At 42.5% G+C, this 19644-nt stretch overlaps 1 protein-coding gene across 1 annotated transcript; it reads left to right on the plus strand.

Annotated features, from left to right (window-relative positions):
• Positions 1-7131: 7131 nt before the first annotated feature.
• LHFPL5 (LHFPL tetraspan subfamily member 5) lies at positions 7132-19083 on the plus strand. Its single transcript, XM_043999657.1, is given in 12 exon segments — positions 7132-7622; positions 7625-7648; positions 7650-7700; positions 7702-7731; positions 7733-7853; positions 7856-7896; positions 7898-7933; positions 7936-7999; positions 18837-18944; positions 18947-19003; positions 19006-19055; positions 19057-19083. Coding segments are annotated over 12 exon segments (648 nt in total). The 5' UTR covers positions 7132-7583.
• Positions 19084-19644: the final 561 nt, after the last annotated feature.

Here is a 19644-nt window from a genome sequence, read left to right on the forward strand (position 1 = left end):
AATACCCTCTGACTCACTGGCCCTGGAGGAAGAGTCAGAATATTCCTTGCTCCCCATTGCCAAACTTTCATAACCAAATTCCTAGGAAAAGCAATCTGCACGTTTTGCCTCCTACAATCTACTCTATGACAGGTCTGCCTCATGATGTCTCAGCTCCAACCTCAGGGTTTTTTTATTTCTTAAAAAGAAACCTTACAATCCAAGCTTTTGGGGGAAAACCCATTATTTGACAAAAACTTCTGGGAAAACTGGAAAATAGTATAGCAGAAACTAGGTATAGACCAACAGCTCACACTATATACTAAAATAAGGCCAAAATGGGTACATGATTTACACATAAAGGATGATATCATAAGCAAATTAAGACAGCATGGAATCATTTATCTGTCAGATTTGAGGAAGAATTTAGAACCAAAGAAGATATATAGAGTAAAACAAAATGTAAAATAGATCATTTTGATTATATAAGATTAAAAAGCTTTTGCACAAACAAAACTAATGTAACCAAGATTACAAGGGAAGCAGAAAACTGGGCAAGAATTTTTGAAACAAATATCTCTGATAAAGGCCTCATTCTCAAATATATAGAGAACTGAATCAAATTTATAAAAATACAAGTCATTCCTCAATTGATAAATGGTCAAAGGATATGAACAAGCAGTTTTCAGACAAAGAAATCAAAGCTATCTATAATCATATGAAAAAAAATGCTCTAGATGACTATTGATCAGAGAAATGCAAATTAAAACAACTCTGAGGTATCATTTCACAGAATGGCAAATATAACAAAAAAATGGAAAATATTGGATGTTGGAGGGGATATGGGAAAGCTGGGGTGCTAATTCACTGTTGGTGGAGTTGTGAAAAGATCCAACTATTCTGGAGAGGAATTTGGAACTATGCCCAAAGGGCTATAGAACTGTGCATACTCTTTGATCCAACAATGCCATTGCTAGGTTTATATCCCAAAAACATCCCCAAAAAGAGAAAAAGACCTATTTGTACAAAAATATTCATAGAAATTTTAAAAAACAAAAATATTAACAGCAGCTCTTTTGTGGTGGCTAAGGATTGAAAATTAAAGGAATGCCCATAAATTGGGGAATGGCTAAACAAACTGTGGTATATGATGATTATGGAATATTATTGTGCTATGAGAAATGACAAGCATTATGACTTTAGAAAAGCCTGGAAATACATGTATGAAATGATGTATAGTGAGGGGAGCAGAACCAAGAGAACACTGTACACAGAGACAGCAATGTTGTTTGATGAAGAACTGTGAATGACTTGACTATTCTCAACAAGACAATCCCAAAGGACTATTGATGAAACATACTATCTACCTCCAAAGAAAGAACTGGTATTGATGGAACACAGACTGAAGCATGATATTTTTCACTTTCATTTTTCATTTTTCTTTTAATCAAGCTTTCTTGTACAAAATGACAATTATGGTAATATTTTGCATAATCATTCATGTATAACCCATATCTGAGAGGGGGGAGGGGAAGGAGAGAAGGAGGGATAAAAAATTGGAACTCAAAACTATAAATAAAAATGTTTATTACATTAAAAATGAAACCTTACACTCATACTAATTACCAAATTTTAAAAACTAGCTATTGTTTATACTGAATTAAAGGTAAAAAATAAATAAACCGGGGCAGCTAGGTGGCACAGTGGATAAAGCACCGGCCCTGGAGTCAGGAGTACCTGAGTTCAAATCCGGCCTCAGACACTTAACACTTACTAGCTGTGTGACCCTGGGCAAGTCACTTAACCCCAATTGCCTTACCGAAAAAAAAAAACAAAACAAAAGAAAAAAAACCCCACAAAACAACAATGGACCCTACATTCCCTTCTTATGCTATGCTAATTTTACAGAGTATAAATCTATTAAAATTGAGACAGCAAGTAGTGAAGGGAGAGTTTCTTAATTGACCGGGAGTACTTTAACAGGAAACTGTTATCAAATGAGAGAATTGCAATTATTTACATGTTACTGCTCCAGTCCTTGCTGTCTTAGAGGGAGGGAGAAGGAGTAGTCTACCTTCCTGGAAGTCAGAGTGTTAAAATAAAGGCCTCAGGTGGTAAGAGAAGTCAGGGAAGGCATTTCAGAGGAAGCAACACATGAGCTGAGCCCAGAAGGAAGATAAAGATTTTGAAAGACTGAGATAAGGAAGGAATATATTCTAAATGTAAGGATGTATGTGTGAGTGGGAGGGGATGTGTATGTAGGGGGTGTCTATTCCAAACCAAGTAATGTAATCACAGAAAGACCAGACAGCAGTTGGATGAAATTGATCAATTGGAAGTGTAAACTCATCTAGAACAAGCCCTTAATCAATTTGAAAGGAATAAAGTGTTTTGATCATTAGATAAAGACAGAGGACACCACACAGGAAATATCATGTGATTGGCTGAAAGAATCAGACACATCTCTGGGCCTATGCATAATATAGCATGCCACTTCTGAACTGTGGATTGAGTAGCCAGTAAGTGAGGATAGAAGTGGAAGAGCTCTACCCAAGGCCTTGAGAGGAATTTACTTGTGGGGAGGAGAGTGAGTTTCAGAGATCCATCAGAGCTATCAGAGTTTCCACCAGTGACTGGAATGGGTAGCAGAGTTCACTCAAGTCAGCAGTAGTGGTCACCAGAGCTTGAAGTGGTCTATGAAAGAGGAAGTTCCTGCAGTCATCTGAAGAAAGGAAATTTCAGGGATTGTGACTCTTGATGATGGAGAGAAGTGTCAGTTGTGGGAAAAGGCACTGGCACTTGGGACCCAGCAGAGAGCTATACCCGAGGGTAATTTAACGAGGACTCTATGAAGGAAGAAGATTGACAGGAATCAGGAAATGTGAGTTTTCTCTTTGCCACACACCATCTCTACATATGTACCTCAATATGTTTGTAATGGATTGTGTCAAAAGCTATAGAAAAAAAATCAAAGAAGATGAGGACTTAGAAGAGAGAAGAGATTTAGTGCCTAAGAGATCACTGGCAACTTTGGAGAGAGCAGTTTCAGCAGAGTGAAGGGGTCAGCAACAAGTTAGCAGAAAGGGGTTAAGAAGTAAGTAAACAGGGCAGCTATGTGGTACAGTAGATAAAACACCGGCCCTGGATTCAGGAGGACCTGAGTTCAAATCTGACCTCAGATACTTGACACTTACTTGCTGTGTGACCTTGGGCAAGTCACTTAACCCTCATTGCCCCACCAAAAAAAAGGTAAGTAAACAGTGAGGAAATAGAGACAATAAACATAGACAAATATTTCCAGGAATTTGGAAAATGAAAGGGAGGTATAGCTTAAGGGAATGCTACGGGAAGGGTTTTTTAAGTGGGGGTGGAGGGGATATCTGAGCATGCTTGTAGTCATTGAGAAGCTAGCCAGTAGAAAGGAAGAGATGAAAGACAAGAGAGTGAAAATTAATGAATGAAGAGACAAGTTTTTAGAGGATGTGGGAGTGAGTGGGATCAAAAACATGAATAGAAGAGTCAGCTTTGATAAAGAGGAAATCTACTGCTTCCTCAGAGACTAAAGCAAAGGGGGAGATGCTGAGTTAAAATGTAGAGGGGTTTTGAAGTGTACAGAAGGGGAAGTGAAGTTTATGAAGCGTGATCTTCATTTCCTCAGTAAAGTAGGGGGGGAAGGTCGTTTTCTGAGAAACATGTATGGGGTTAGCACTGGAAACTGTAAAAGGGAAAAAGCTTGGACCATCTGCTTTAAAATGCATTGATAGAAAGTCAAGGAGAGCATAAGATGATTACTATGCATCCTTGAGGACTCAGTTGAGATGAAATACCATGAAATTATGCTGTACTAAGGACAGATGTATGACCCTCCAGAAGCATTCAACAGATCAGAAGTAGAAGCAGAGAAGCTGAATGGTGGGAACAACTCAGGATTGAAGTGGCAGGGCATGAATAGTGGAAGAATAAGGGGTCAACAAAGTCAAAGATGGAGAACAGTGAACAGTTTAGCTTATTAATTAAAGGGTCCAAAGGAAGGGAAGTGAGGCCAGAGTGTTCAACTGGAAGAAAGGGGAGAGAAAAGGAACTCAATTTCCAGATCAAGTCCCCTTGTCCAGTGGGATTTAAATGACTGAATTTCGGCCCTCTGTCCTGGAAACGAACTATTTTGATTGCTGGGTAAGTGAAAACTCACCGACCCACTATTTCTATCTGGCCCCAGACAATATCTTACATTCCATCCTGCCATCCAACAAGAAATCTTTATTTTTTTCTATTTCTTTTTTTGTTTTTGTTTCTTTTTTTTTCTAACAAGAAATCAATGCCCAATGTGTCCTTCTACCTAATGTGTATCCTCACTTCCTTTTGACTTCTTGCCCTTACTTGGGTAATAATAAATTCATTGCTACCATTGCTACTGGACAGAGTATGGCAATCAACTGCTCCATACCTCCATTCACAATCTGTGATTTTGCAAACCAAAACTTTCCTTGCCCCCCCAGTCCTCTACATGTGTTGTACCCCTTATTAGAACATAAGCTCTTTGGGGGCAGAGGCTGACTCATTTTTATATTTGTAGTCTCACTGTTTAGCATATTATCTGCCACATCATTTGCATTTAATAAAATGCTTCTTCATTCATTCACAGTAATAATGAAGAATATATTTAGGAAGGGTGAGGCAGAGAGAGATGGAAGGATAGGAGATAGTGATTAGAAAGGAGAACTTCAAACTTCATGATCATGGATATGGGTAATAGTGAATTCTAATCTCTGGGTCAAACCCAACCTGGTCAGCTCTGGGAAGTCTTGGCCTTCATATTGACTAGTTGAAGGGTTTGGGGAAGAATTTGAGTTATAGGGAGAGCTACTGGATCAGTCAGATGCCTTTTCTGTTTCTAGTGCCCCATGATATCTGGGTGCTTTCTGTGATTGTAGGAAAATGATATAGGATTAGTGGGTTGCTAAAGATTGACTCCATTTCCAGGATGTCACCTAGATTTGCATTTCTTTATTTGTGTTAACAACAACATTAATAATAAAAATGGGGGGGGTCAGCTAGGTGGAATAATGGATAAAGCACCAGCCCTGGATTCAGGAGGACCTGAGTTCAAATCCGGCCTCAGACACTTGACACTTACTAGCTGTGTGATCTTGGGCAAGTCACTTAACCCCCATTGCCTAGCAAAAACAAAACCAAAAGCAAACAAAAACAAACAAAAAATAATAATAAAAATGGTAATGATAACGACAACTAGCATTTATAGCACAGATCAGAAATAGGAGCAAAGAAGCCTAACAGTGGGGATAACTGTCAGGCAATGTGCTAAATACTTTACAGTTGTTACCTTTTTTGATCCTCACAACAACTCTGGGAGGTAGGTACAACTGTCCCCATTTTACAAGTGGGGAAACTGAAGAGTACAGAGGCTAAGTGACTTGCCCAAGGTCACACAGCTAGAGTATGGGGCCAAATTTGAACTCAAGTCTTTCTGACTTGTTGTGCCTTAATGCTTTCTTTATTTACTGAGCTACCTATCTGCCTGTGTTGTTTCTCCTCAGGAAAATGAACTCTTTCAGGGCAGGAACTGTTTTGATTTTCCTCTGTATCCTCAATACCTAGTAGGTGCCTGGGAAATGCTGACTGAATGAATAAATTACCCGTTTTTCAGCCATTTCATCTGGATGTCATTAACTCCATCAGTAGGAGGCATGAAGTTAGACATCAAGTGTCAGAGGTGCTTAAATGTGAGTCCTGGTAACTTCCTTCCCTGAAGAGATTACCACCATTCCAATCCATCTGGCAGTAGACAGGGTGCCCTACAGCCCTATTCAGGGGAATGAAAGTGAATGGGACCAATTAATCAATCAACAGAGAGACAGAGACAGACAGACAGAGACAGAGAGAGAGAGAGAGAGAGAGAGAGAGAGAGAGAGAGATGTTCCCAGAATTATGGCAGGAATTATGGTAGGGTGCTGTGGGAATATAGAAAAGAATCATATAAAAATGTTAGATTTGGAAGGGGCCTTTGTGATTGTTTAGTTCAATCTCCTCATTTTAGAGCTGAGGAAACTAAGGATCAGGGGTTAAATGACTTGATAAATTTCTTAAGCAGTAAAAACCAAGATTTGGTTCTACTCAAGGTCCTCTGACTCCAAGTCTAACACTTTTCCCAATTAACATTTCCCCCACTTCCTCTAATATCCCCCTCCCATTTCATGGGAAATGGGGGAGTGGTATGGATATTCAAGAGTCATTTAGGAATATGCTAGAGATCATATTAAGCCTTAGACTTATCCATTCAACATTCATGTGATCATAGGATTTCAAGCTGAAAGGCACCCTAGATAGAAATCACTTAGTTCAATCCTTCATATTACAGATGAGGAAACTGAGTCCCTCAATTTAACAAAAAGTTGTACCCTGTGCATGGTAGCGTGCTAGGTGCTGAGGAAGATTTTAAAAAAATGAATAAGACTCTGCTCTCGGGGAGCTTACAGTCTACTCAGAGAAATGAAAAAAAAGAGAAATAAAAACAATCCACATTAGAAAATGACAAATTCGTAAGAGGATTATAGAAAGCTCTGAGATCAGATGAACCTATCATCCAAGCACTTGCGTTGTATGCTGCCTTTAATCTCCTTTAGAGTGAGGGAAAGAAACTGGAAGATTGAGCAGCAGAAAGGAGGTCATCTTCAAAGGGAGAACAGAAAACCAGGGACCTAGAAGGAGTGATTAGAAAATAGTGCCGACTCTCAGAAGATTCGCTGCTTCAAGAAGAAAAGGGGAGATGATTTCAAGACGGTACAGTGCTCCTCGTGGTCTAGGGAAGCTTTGCTATTGCTTTAAAGGGAAGGAAGGGTGGGGAGTAGGAAACAGGTTCCAGTCTCATTCTCCCCAGTTGTTGCTAAATCAACTCACTCAGGATTGGCCGCGGAAAGGGGAGATAGGTGTTGCATGTGGGAAGTGTCAGCACAGGACTCCCCAGAATAAATCTCTTGGGACGCTGAATGGGATGGGGACTCCCTTTCCAGATCCAGAACCAATTCAGCAAACACTCCCCCCTCCCCTTTTCTTTCCCACTGGCCAGTTCCTCCCACCCTCTGTCAGGTCCTCCTACCTACCCATAACTCTCCACTCTAGCCCCTCCTGCCCGTGTCCACCGACCTGAAAGCTGTTGGGCACTGGCCGTGGTGCTGAAACCGAGGTCAAGTCTGAAGGCGGAGCCGAGGTTGAGGATTGGGGCGGGGGCGGGGACGAAGGAGGAGCAGCAAGGAGGGCGGAGAAGAGGGCCGGGGCAGAGGTGGGGAGATACGCGCTGGGGAAAAGCAGACCCAGCTGGGCCTAGGAGAAGACGTATAACAGGAGGATCGGCACAGGAAACCAGGACAATCTCCCCTGCTGAAACCCTATGACTGTCTGCCTCTTCTACCCCGCCGATAGCTATGCCTAGAGTGGAACCTCCCATGGCCATCTCCCTGCTCTACTCCACAACTCACCCTTGAGCTTTCCCTAACCCAGGCCAGGGGCGTGGGCTCAATCCTTGGCTCTGGTCCTGAAGATACCCCTCAGTCTCTCTCCTGTAGGTTCCCCCTCTCTACCTACGTTCCATGACGAAGCTGCTGCCTGCCCAAGAGGCAGCCAAGATCTCTACCACACTAACTATGTTCGGAATGGCCCGGGCAGTGGGGGTCATGTGGGGTACCCTCACTATATGCTTCTCTGTTTCTGGTCATGGCTTTGTTTATTCAACCCTACTGATTGGTGAGACAGTATCAACACACCCCAGGCTGGCTACTTGGCCTCTTCTCCCACTGTGTGGGCAATGCTGACTTCAGAGCTTATTTGCAAGGGCAGCCCCCTGGAATCAAGACCCATACCCCTGGTCCTTTAAGACATGCCATGTTCTTTGTGGCTGTTGCTGATGTTTCTCATCATTGGCTCCACCATCTGCTTCAGCGGCTCTTTTTGTCTGCAACACAGCCTACTGTCTACAAGATCTGTGCCTGGATGCAGCTGGCAGCTGGTGAGGGGGCAGGGGAGGGGGCAGCTGGGGGCACCTTACTCCATGGTGGGAGGGAGTCTGGGTCATTGCATCTATGGTCATGTTAGAGGTTCCACTCCTGAGACTTGGAGGCAGTAATCCTATGCAGGGAGGGACAATTTTAAACAGCATTAGGATTCTCATTCAAATCCCTAGCTTTAATCAACAAGTATTTCTTAAGTGCCTACTAAATGCCAGGGACTCTGCTAGACACTAGCTCAATTACTCAGTTACTGAATGTCAACAGGCAAGTCATTTTTCCTCTCTGTGCTGTCATTTATTATCTGTTAAAAACGGAATTATACTTGAACTAATTGTCTTGCAGTGTTCTTGTGAGGAAAGCATTTCTTAAACTTTAAACTGTTTGATTATTATACCACTAGGAGTTCCTGACTGAAGAAGTTAGAGCTGCAAGGGACCTTAGAAAACATGTGGTCTGGTTTCCTCATTTTATCACTCAAACATTTATTAAGTGCCTCCCATATACGGGGCCTTGGAACTACAAAGACAAAGGTTAACAGTCATATCCTCGATGAACTCCTATTCTATTGAAATGAGGCAAGTGAAGCTCAGAGAAGGGAAATGACTTACCCATGGTCAAAACATTAATTAATGGCAAAGTTGGGACTGGAACCCAAGTCTTCTGACTGACTCCCAGACTAGTGCCTTCTCTATGACATCAGCACAGACACACAGACACACATACACACACACACACACATACTCACTCACCCCAAAAAGAAGTCAAGGTCTTTTGTGGAGCTACAGAAGAAAGGACATTGCTCTCCCCTGTTCAAGGCTAGCCCTCAGCAAAAGGATAAGATCCAGAATGTTTATTTGGGGCCTCCTGAGCCTCACTGAAAACAGTGCCTTTTCCTTCTTGCCTCTCACTATCTCAGGTGTCCTCTGCCTTCCAAGTCCTTTCCTTCCCACCCACCCCCCCCCAAAAATCTGCTCTGGGAGAAGATCTGACACACGGATTCTTTGAGTATTGTGAATGTGTCTCAGAGTGTCTTCCATCTGAGGGGTTTGCTGTTGAAGCCACTGCTCTAAGTATGGGATGGAAGGCTCTGGACTTGGCTCAAGGTATTTTGGGCTTCAGAGAGAAGTTGGGGGAGAGCTAAAACTGGTAGGAGGCCCCTGACCAGCTAGTGAATTATAGAAAGTGATGGGCTACTCTGCTGGGGTAAGGGTTTTCTCTTCTCCCTTGGCTTCACTCTTAGGCGAAGTCTCATTGGCCCCTGAATTGGCCCCTGATCTTCCTGCTCCCCCTGGGTGGCACAGGACCCTCCCCACTTGCCCTATGATATCAAGGGCATAGTAACTCCTGTGCCATTGCTTTCTTATTTGGAGTATGAAGATGACTCCTTGCATGTTAGCTATTATTATGAACTCCAGATATAGATGCTTTATCTAAAATGGAAGAATATAAAGAATAGTGGACCAGTCTTGAATATCTTAGTCAAGAAAATTAACCAGTGATAGAAGATGAAGTAGAAAGTAGCTAGCAGGTCCGAGATGAAAATGAATCAGTGATGCTGTCACACTTTCTCTTTCTGTATAGTGGTGAAGAACTTTCATGAACAGGCTTACATCACTATGGGAAGGCCTGTTATGGGAAAGGGGCAATGTCTAGGAAAAAGAAGCAAAGATAGAGACAGAGAAAGGGTGATTATGGCTTTGGAGTTTGGTGGTAATTTTTGTAGCAAATGAGTTTGGGCCTTAGCAAATTTGATGCCCAAAGAAGGGAAGGAGGGATCATACTGTGTTGGAGCTGGGTCGAGGGGCAGAGGAGGGCAACCTCTGGTTGATACACCTAGGATGCCTTATCCTAGCAGAGAGAAGAAAGGAAAAAAGGAAAGAAGGTAAGAAAGAAGGGAGAAAGCAAGCATTTATTAAGTGCCTACTATGTGCCAGCCACGGTGCTATTATTATTCCCTTTTATACTTGAGGAAACAGAAGGAAATAGAGGTCAAGTGACTTGTCCAGGGTCACACAGCTAATAAGCATCTGAGGCCATAGTTGAATTCACTTTTTCCAGGTCCAAGCAATTTATTCACTGTGCCACTTGGTTGCCTCTGCATAAATCAAATAGACAGGGTCATCTACAAGGTATAATTCTAGGGGCACCGGGAAGCTCTTCTTCTCAAAATATCTCCCCCAACCCGGTACCTCAGTGCAGAAATGCTACCATAGTGTTTCACCCATTAAGATAACAGGATTCAAGGGGGCAGCTAGGTGGCACAGTGGATAAAGCCACTGGCCCCTGGATTCAGGAGGACCTGAGTTCAAATACGGCTCAGACACTTGATACTTACTAGGCTGTGTGACCCGGGCAATTCACTTAATCCTCATTGCCCCACCCCCCAAAAAAGATAACAGGATTTAAGGCTGGGAGGACATTTAAAGATTGTTGTTTCACAGGGTTGCTTCGAGGAAATTAAGTTCAATGCAAGAAACATTTATTTTTTTTTTGTTTTTTTGTTTTTTGTTTTTTTTCAGGGCAATGGGGTTTAAGTGACTTGCCCAGGGTCACACAGCTAGTAAGTGTCTGAGGCTGAGTTTGAACTCAGGTCCTCCTGAATCCAAGGCTAGTGCCTTATCCATTGCGCCACCTAGCTGCCCCAAGAAACATTTATTAAGCACCTGCTATATGAAAGGTGAGAGAAGGGATAGGGTAGTGGATGATGCTGGCTTTGGATCTGAGACTCTTCAGTTCAAGCATCACAGGAGTTGAATGTGATCTCTGTGGGTCTCTAGCAGTTCTCTAAGACTAGAAGGTTTCCAGTTTCTGTAGAGGTAGTTCTAGTCCCCACATCACAGGCTTCAATGTGCAAAGCTAGGCATTGGGTTTACAAAACAAAAAATAGTTCCTGCCCTCAAGAAACTTATATTCTCCAAGTGGAATACAACATGTACCCAGATAAATAAGTAGAACATAGTTTGAGGAGAGAGAGGACATCAAGAGAGGCACGTGGATAGAGAGCTGGAGTTGGAATCAAGAAGAGCTGAATTTTAATTTTAGCCCAAAGACATAGCCCATGTGATTATGAGCAAGTCACATAACCTCCAGTGGCCTCAGTTTCCTCATCTACAAAATAAGGATAATGGCACCTACTTTGTGGGATTGCTGTGAAGATTAAATGAGAATATATTTAAAGCATTTTGCAAATCTTAGCATATAAATGCTAGCTGTTATTTTAACCAATGAGTAAACATGTATTAAGCACCTACTATGTGCCAGACACTGTGCTAAGTTCTGGGGATACAAAAAGAGGCAAAAGACAGTTCCTGCTTTTGAAAAACTTACAGTCAAAAGGGGGAGATCAGAAAAAACGGGAGAGACAACATACAATTATGTACAAAGTAAGCTATATTCAGGATAAACAGGAAATAATTAATTGAGGGAAGGCACTAGAATTAAGATTAACTAGGGGAAAATCAGAAAAAACTTACAGTGGGAGGAAGTACCTCAACTGAGCCTCAAAGAAAGCTAAGGATTCTGAAAGTCATTGGCGAAGAGGGATTGTAGGAAGGAACAGGGGAGAGCCTGTATCGAGGCATAGAGGTGAGAAATGAATTGTCAAATTTGAGAAAGAGTTAGGAGGCCAATTTGTCTGGAATAATGTGAAATCAGTTTGGGAAGGGAGGCTGGAGCCAGACTGTAAAGGGCTTTAAATATCAAGGTGAAGAGATCATATTTTTATCCTATAAGCAATAGGGAGCCATGGAAGATTCTTGGGTCAGGGAGGGAAATAATCAGATCTGTGCTTTAGGAAGATTATTTTGGCAGCAGGTAGAGGATAGTTCAGAGTAAGGAGAGAATGGAAGGAGGAAGACTGAGCAGTGGTCCAATTGCTAAGGGCCTGAACTAAGATGGTGGTCCTGTAAATAGAGAGTCAGGGAAGGATGGAAGAGATGTTGTGGAGGTAGAAGCAAGTCTTGGTGGCTGATTGGATAAGATAGGAAGAGTGAAGAGTGGAGGATGTTTCTTTGGTAGTGAGCTTGAATATCTGGAAGGATGGTGGTTACCTCAAAAGGAATAGTAAAGGGGGCAGCTAGGTGGTGCTGTGGATAGAGTACCAGCCCTGGAGTCAGGAGTACCTGAGTTCAAGTCCTGCCTCAGACACTTAACACTTACTAGCTGTGTGACCCTGGGCAAGTCACTTAACCCCAATTGCCTCACCAAAAAAAAAAAAGGAACAGTAAAGTGGCCAGCTATTATCCTACCAGAGATTTTTGAGACTGGTTCCCTGTATATTGGGTCACAGAAAGTTAGATATAGAGGGCACCCTTGGAGATAAAATGGGCCATCCTTCTCTTTCACAGATAAGGAAACTGATTTCCAGAGAGGTTATTTGATTTGCCCTAATTCACACAGTTAATTAGTGCCAGAGTTGGGGATAGAACTCAGTCTTCCTAGATATCTTCTAATTAGTGTTCCTGACATTCCTGAGCATCATCTTCTTCCTCAGTCTCTCTTTTTTTTTCTTTTTGTGAGGCAATGAGGGTTAAGTGACTTGCCCAGGGTCACACAGCTAGTGTCAAGTGTCTGAGTTCAGATTTGAACTCAGGTCTGCCTGAATCCAGGGCCGGTGCTTTATCCACTACCCCACCTAGCTGCCCCCTCAGTCTCTTTTAAAATGTGAATACCTATAGGGGTGGGAGTAGTATTTTAAATACCTATGCCTATACTATAAATGACTATATTGGATTAGTTTTATCTATGTTTGGAGGGATCTGGGGAACATGAGGGCCATGAAAGGGGGAGATTCTGGGCACCAAAACTAAATTTCATCACTATTGTGCCCACGGCTAATCCTGCTTTAATGTGAGTCAACATAGTTACCAAGTGAGAACATGATACTTGGGTGCTGAGGAAGGATGAGATGGGGGTCGAATGAGAATTTGTACCTTCTCAGTGTGTGAGAAGACTTAGGTTGGAGCATCCAGCTGAAGTCAGGGGACCCTGAGGGCTTTGAGGGTCATGATCTTAGAGGTCATCCAGTCCAACTCCCTCAAGTTACAGATGAATGAACCGAGGCCCAGAAAAAGGAAGGGACTCGTCCAAGCCCACACAGCTCAGTAAGCAACAGAACTAGGATTCAAACCCAGATCTTCTGACTCCAAATCCAATGTACTCCCCTATGGCCATGTAGTATATATTGGGCTGTATATGAGGCCCTACATATTACCATGGAAGGAAAGGAGGAAGCTGGACAGTGGTAACCATGGGGGAGGGGCAGAGCAGGAACCCTATCCTAGCTCTGCTCAGCTGACAGGATTGGGAAACATGGATGGAGCTTTGTGGAAGGGAAAAGAGGTAGATTCAATTTGGGTTGGTGGGAGGAAACACTAAACCAGAGCTAGCTGGGCTGTGCTCTGTGAAATATTGATGAGGGAGAAGGAGGTAGGTGGCATCAGATTCCACACAATGGGGGAAAGGAGAAGGGGAAAAGTATCAGGCACGGATGAAGGGAGAGGGAGTGGAGGAAGTGTGCTCCAGAGGCAAGGTTGTTGGGGCCTGCATTCATCTTTAGTTGGACTAAACTCAATTAGCATAAGGAGGTTTCCCTGGTCACTAAAAAAAAATCTCTCCAAATCCTTCTATCTTTCTTAAAGCCCCATTATTTCTATGAACCTTTCTTGATAACCCCAGCACACAGGGCTCAATCCCTCTTCCAAACTCCTATACCTTTGCCCGTCTGTACCATTCACTGAGTACCAACTCTGCCACTCACTAGCTGTTTGCATTTGCTAAGACACCTCCCCTCTCTGAACCTCTGTTTCTTCATCTGAAATCTACAGATAAAGATCCTTGCACTCCCAGGGCCTGAGACTCAGAGAGAGGATGTAACTTGTCCAAAATATACAGTAAGTAGAACCAGGACACGAACGCAGGATTCCTGACCCCTAGGCCAGGGCACTTTACCCTGTTCCCTAGTCATTTAGTGTTTAGGTCTCAACTCTCCAAGTAGACTTTTTTTTCCTAGAGGGCATTACCCATGTATCTTCTTTGGTTTTTCTCATACCACCCAGGGTTGGCAAATTAGTTGCTCAATACATGATGCTAGATTGATAAAAACCAAAGTGACCTCTAGAGCTACCAGGCCCTCAGGGATCATTTTGTCCAACCCAAACCAAAATATAACTCCTTTCTATACGTAGTAGTTATCCAGGCTCTAAGCTGAACCACCCTTGGTGTTGGGAAATGCACTAACTCCTGCTGCTGTTCTTGTCATGCCCAACTCTTTGTGACCCCATTTGGGGTTTTCTTGTCAGAGATCCTGTAGTGGTTTGCCATTTCCTCCTCCAGCTCATTTCACAGATGAGGAAACTGAGGCAAATAAGGTTAAGTGATTTGCCCAGAGTCACGCAGCTAATAAAAGTAACTGAGGCCAGATTTGAAATCAGGTCTTCCTGACTCTAGGCCCAGTGTTCTATCCATTGTACCATCTATCTGCCCCCTAGGCACTACCTCCTAAGGCAGTCCATTTCACTTTGGGGACAGCTCTGATTGTTTTTCTTTTTCTTCTTACCAACAGCTTCCCTATAATTTATAGACTGAGAGCAGAAAGGGATCTTGAAGGGCATTCAATCCTATTCCCTCATTTTATACATGAGGAATCTGAAAACTGGGAACATCAAGTAGCTTGCCCCAGGTCAAACAGGTAGTGAGTGGGAGAGCAAGAATTTGAACACAGGTCCCCTGAAACTGCATCTACCACTTTTTCCATTCTCTCACACTCCCACCTATTGGTCCTGGTTTTGTCTTTTAGGACCAAGGAAGACAAGTATAATATCTCTTCCATATCACAATCCTTCATGCTTTTATTTTTTGGTGAGGCAATTGGGGTTAAGTGACTTGCCCAGGGTCACACAGCCAGTGTCAAATGTCTGAGGCCGTATTTGAACTCAGGTCCCCCTGAATCCAGGGCCGGTGCTCTATCCATTGTACTACCTAGCTGCCCTGTCCTTCATACTCTTAAAGACAGATGTCATGTTCCTTCTAAGACTTCTCTTCTTCAGCACAGACTACATTATATCCAGCCACCTCTATCATATTGGTACACCTTCCCCAGGTCGGTCTTTTTCCTGGGGAGTATGGGCAGTCCAAGAGATGACTGAGCTGCTTATGCCAGATGGTTGGGGTTGGCATCTCTAGCTAGACCTATGCATGAAATAGTCTACATTCTGCATCTCTAAGAAGTAAAGCAGCAATGGGGAGGGATGGAGGGAAAGGAGTGAATAAGCATTTATTAAATGCCTGCTGAATGTGAGGTACTGTGCTAAACACTAACAACTAATATTTATATGGTATTTACAATATGTCAGGAACTGTGCTAAATGTTTTGTAATTATCTCATTTGATTCTCACAACCGTAGGTGCTATTATTAGCCCTATTTTTCAGTTAAGGAAACTGAGGCAAACAGGGTTAAGAGACTTGCCCTGGTTCACATAGTAAGTATCTAAGACTGGATTTGAACTCAGGTCTTCCTGGCTCCAGGCCCAGCATTCTATGCACTGCTGCCTGTAGACAACTGATGTTGGGGCCTAGGCAAAGGAGGTCAAACACAGCAGGGAGGGGTGGGGAAGGAGCAAGAGGAGGAATTGTGGAATAGCAAGAAGAGAAGTTCTAAAATCTCTTCTGTTTTGACATCCTGGGATTTAAAATAACTGCACTTTTCTACAATTTTACCTCGTAAAAAACCCATATGTAGCCTATAATTTGGTGTTATTTTTCAATACATACTTATGCGTATTTTTCCTTTCAAAAAGAATTCTGTTTAGGAGTTTGGCTTATGTTTAGGCCCTGAAGATACTTAGGATCGTGTATTTCCCACAAGTCATTTCTATATTTTAAGAGATACCCTAAGAGTCAAATCGCATACAAGTTCACACTCTCTTTCACAACCAAGCTGTTAGGTTTTGTGTGATCCTGACTGTGGTACCTTGGTACTTGCATTCTCTGCAGTAGAGCTGAAATGTTTGGCTTTTCAGCTCTAGAAAGGACCTCAGTGTCTGGTACCTTATCTTGTCAAGTGATCTTCAGAATCTTCCTAAGACAATTAAAATGGATGCAATTTAGTTTCCTGGCATGTCACTGTCCAGGTTTCACAGGCATACAACAATGAGGTCAGCAAAATGACTCTGTAGACCTTCACTTTGGTAAGCCATTTAACGCCTCTTCTTTCCCACACTTTTTTTGGGAACCTCCCAAACACTGAGTTAGCTCTGGCAATGCATGCATCAACCTTATCATCTATGTAGCTGGCCACATTCTTCAAATGCCAAACACATGTTTGCTTGAAAGATTATTTTATAGAGAACTCACACAAGGTAAGTGCTCATATGGAGGTCAGAAGAAGGATACAAGGACACTCTCAAGGTCTCTCTGAAGAACTTTGGAATCAATTGTGTGAAATTGGAGACACTGGCAAAAGACCACTCAGCATGGCACGCCCAGATCAAAGGAGGTGCCACGCTCTGAGCAAAGCAGAATTGCAGTATGTGAAATGTGCAAATTTAGAGACATCACCACTCCAAATGTTCATATAGACTATTTGTGCCTGACCTGTGGCTAAGTATTCTGAGCATCAGTCAGACACCACTGTACCTTGACTCCAACAGTGATGTCATTTTGGTCCTCTTTGAGAAGAAAAAACCGACAATCAATCAACAAACCATGATACTTGAACTATTTCTTTCTGGATGATTACAATATTTTTTTATTTGACACTGAAGCTCGATATTTTGGCTATGTCTTTCCTAGGAATTATCCTTTGTCGGGGTTTCTCTCAGGGGGTAGACTCTATTTTTACTTTGTCTTCTGGTTCTAATAGGTCTGGACACTTTTCATTTATGATTTCTTGAAATATAATGTCCAGGATCTTTTAAAATCATGGTTTTTAAGGAGGCTGATGATTTTCAAATTGCCTCTTCTTGACAGCTTTCTAGGTTAGTTGTTTTTGAAAGATGAAACCTTTCATTTTTCTTGCCATTTTTTCATTCTTTTGATTTTGTTTCAATCTTTCTAGTTGTGTTTTAGTCATTAATTTTGTTCTATTCTAACTTTAAAAGAGTCTGTTACTTGGGTATGGTTTGTGTTCTAACCTCTTTATTATACTTCCAATGATTTCCTCCAGATCTTTTATTTCATTTTTTATATCTCATTTTATTTTTTCTAGATATTCATATAGTCCTGGTGCAAAATTCATTTTTCTTTCTTTGAGTTTCTCCTTGCAATTATTATAGAGCTCCCTCTTATTTTTTATTGTATTTTTTAGTATCTCTAGAAATATTATAATTCATTATAGTAGTATTTGTGATTATTCATTTCTCTAGCTTTAATTCCTGAATTGGGGCTTTCTGCTAGGTCCAGGCTTCCTCTCTTCCTGCATTTTTTTAGGTGGGGTGGTCTTCTCTGCTTAGTTTCCACCTGGGTCATCTGACTTCCTGCTTTGACTTTCTCCTCCTAGGGTTAGGCTTCCTTGAATTCTTGAAGTTCACAGTACTGGATCTTTAGGGCCCTTTATGTTATCTCAGGACAAAGTACTAGAGACCTGGGGACCCCTAGGCCTGAGTCATCTCAGTGTGTGCCTTGCTGCACCTGGACTGGTTGCTGATACATGTGATAGTCCAAGTTCCCCTTGTGGGTTTCCCACCATTCAGGGGAGTCCTTGCTCATCTATTGATATGGGTATCTCTGGCCAATCTCTGGTTACACTCACAAACTATCCTGCCTTGGTGTTGAGAAGTTTACAGCATTTTTGAGGGGGAAGGAGTCACTTTATGGTTTTGCAATAGTATGAGAGTGTGTGGTGTTTTGTTTATCCATCCATCTTGGTAGGAAGGCTGAATGCCTGCTTTACAAAAAGCACCGTCTTCCTTTCTGGCAATTTAACCCCTGGGTTTTCTTTTTGAAGTAGTGAAAGTTGTTACTTGCTTGAGGTAATTAAAGGCATTGGGAAGGACTTTTCCTTTGACCCTCAAAACAACCCTCCTAGGCAGGAAGTACAAATATCTCTATTTTATGAACAAGGAAAATGAGACTTAGAGAAACTAAATCATTTAAAGGTCTCCCCCCCAACACACACCCAAATATCTTCCCCATCATGCCTGAAATTCACTTCTTGACTTTAATACATGCTTTTTGGGGGGAGGGGGAGTGAGGAATGAAGATTGTGACTTGTCCAGGGTCACACAACCAGTAAGTGCCAAGTGTCTGAGGCCAGATTTGAACTCAGGTCCTCCTGAATCCAGGGCCGGTGCCTTATCCACTGTGCCACCTAGTTGCCCCAATACATACTTATTAATAGCTCAGATATGAGGTGATGAGGGCCTGCCCCAGGGATGTGACAGTATCAGAGGAGAGAAGAGAAGGGAGTGTATGTGAGAGATGTTGTAAAGGTAAGATCTATAGGTCTTGGCAACAGATTGGATATGGGAAGGCAGGTTAGCCTGGGGTACTGGTGTCCTTAACAGTAATAGGAAAATTTGGAAAGGGAGAAGTGGGGGTGGGGAAAGACAATGAGGTCAGCTTAGGACTTGCTGAGTTTAAGATGTCTACAGGATATCCAGTTTGAGATATCCAATAGGCAATTGGAGATGTGAGACTTGATGTGGGTGAAAACCTCCATAAGTTTGTTTCCTCATTGTAAAACTGGGACAGAAAGGTCTATGTATACTATTTTGAATACTATTTTGCATACTATTTTGTATACAATGAATACTATTTTCCATGTCAAATGAAATAATAGCTGTGGGAATAAATCCTTTATTTCTAACTATCCCTTTATTTCTCTCTTTTTCTTGCAGCTACAGGTTTAATGATTGGCTGTCTGGTCTACCCAGATGGCTGGGACTCCAGTGAGGTAAAGCGCATGTGCGGGGACCAGACAGATAAGTACAACGTTGGCGCCTGTACATCCGTTGGGCTTTCCTGCTCGCCATGATCAGCATCATGGATGCCCTCATTCTCTCACTTCTGCATTTGTTCTCGGTTACCGGCAAGACAAACACCTCCCCTCTGACTACAAAGGCAGATGGAAATGGTAGCATGTGATCCATTTATTCCTCATTCCCACCACTAGCTGCTCTGGGGTCGTGGTCCTTCCAAAACTCCTCAAACATTAGCCAAGCTCATTCCTTTGACCTTACCACAATTAAGACTGAGGTCAGATAAGAAGTATTCTTAACTGTCCACCTCCTAACAACTCTCAGAATGCTAGGAAAGTCAGAGATGAAAGGGGGAGGACTATGGTGCAACCAAAAAAGAGTGACTGATTCAGTCAGAGAACCAGAATCCAAATACTATTTCTGGTACCTAGTACCAATTTGACTATGGGCAAGTCATTTCATTCCTTTGTTTTCCTCATCTCTACATAATGCGGGGGGGGGGGGGGGGCGCCTGGCCAACGAGGGCCCACGTCCTGGAGCCTGCACATTGTATGAGCCTGCTTCTGGAAGTGTGTGATGACATGGAGTAAAGGGGCATACAGCTCTCCAGGGTGTGATAGGGTATCTCGCGACTACTCCCTAATGCTTACTGCCAATAAGGAAGAGGCCCTTTCTTGGGTACTGAGCTCAGAGAGTCATTCTATATATTGTGGCCAAGCAGGAAGGA

This window comes from Dromiciops gliroides, chromosome 4 (assembly GCF_019393635.1).
Source record: "Dromiciops gliroides isolate mDroGli1 chromosome 4, mDroGli1.pri, whole genome shotgun sequence".
NCBI classification, from domain to species: domain Eukaryota; kingdom Metazoa; phylum Chordata; class Mammalia; order Microbiotheria; family Microbiotheriidae; genus Dromiciops; species Dromiciops gliroides.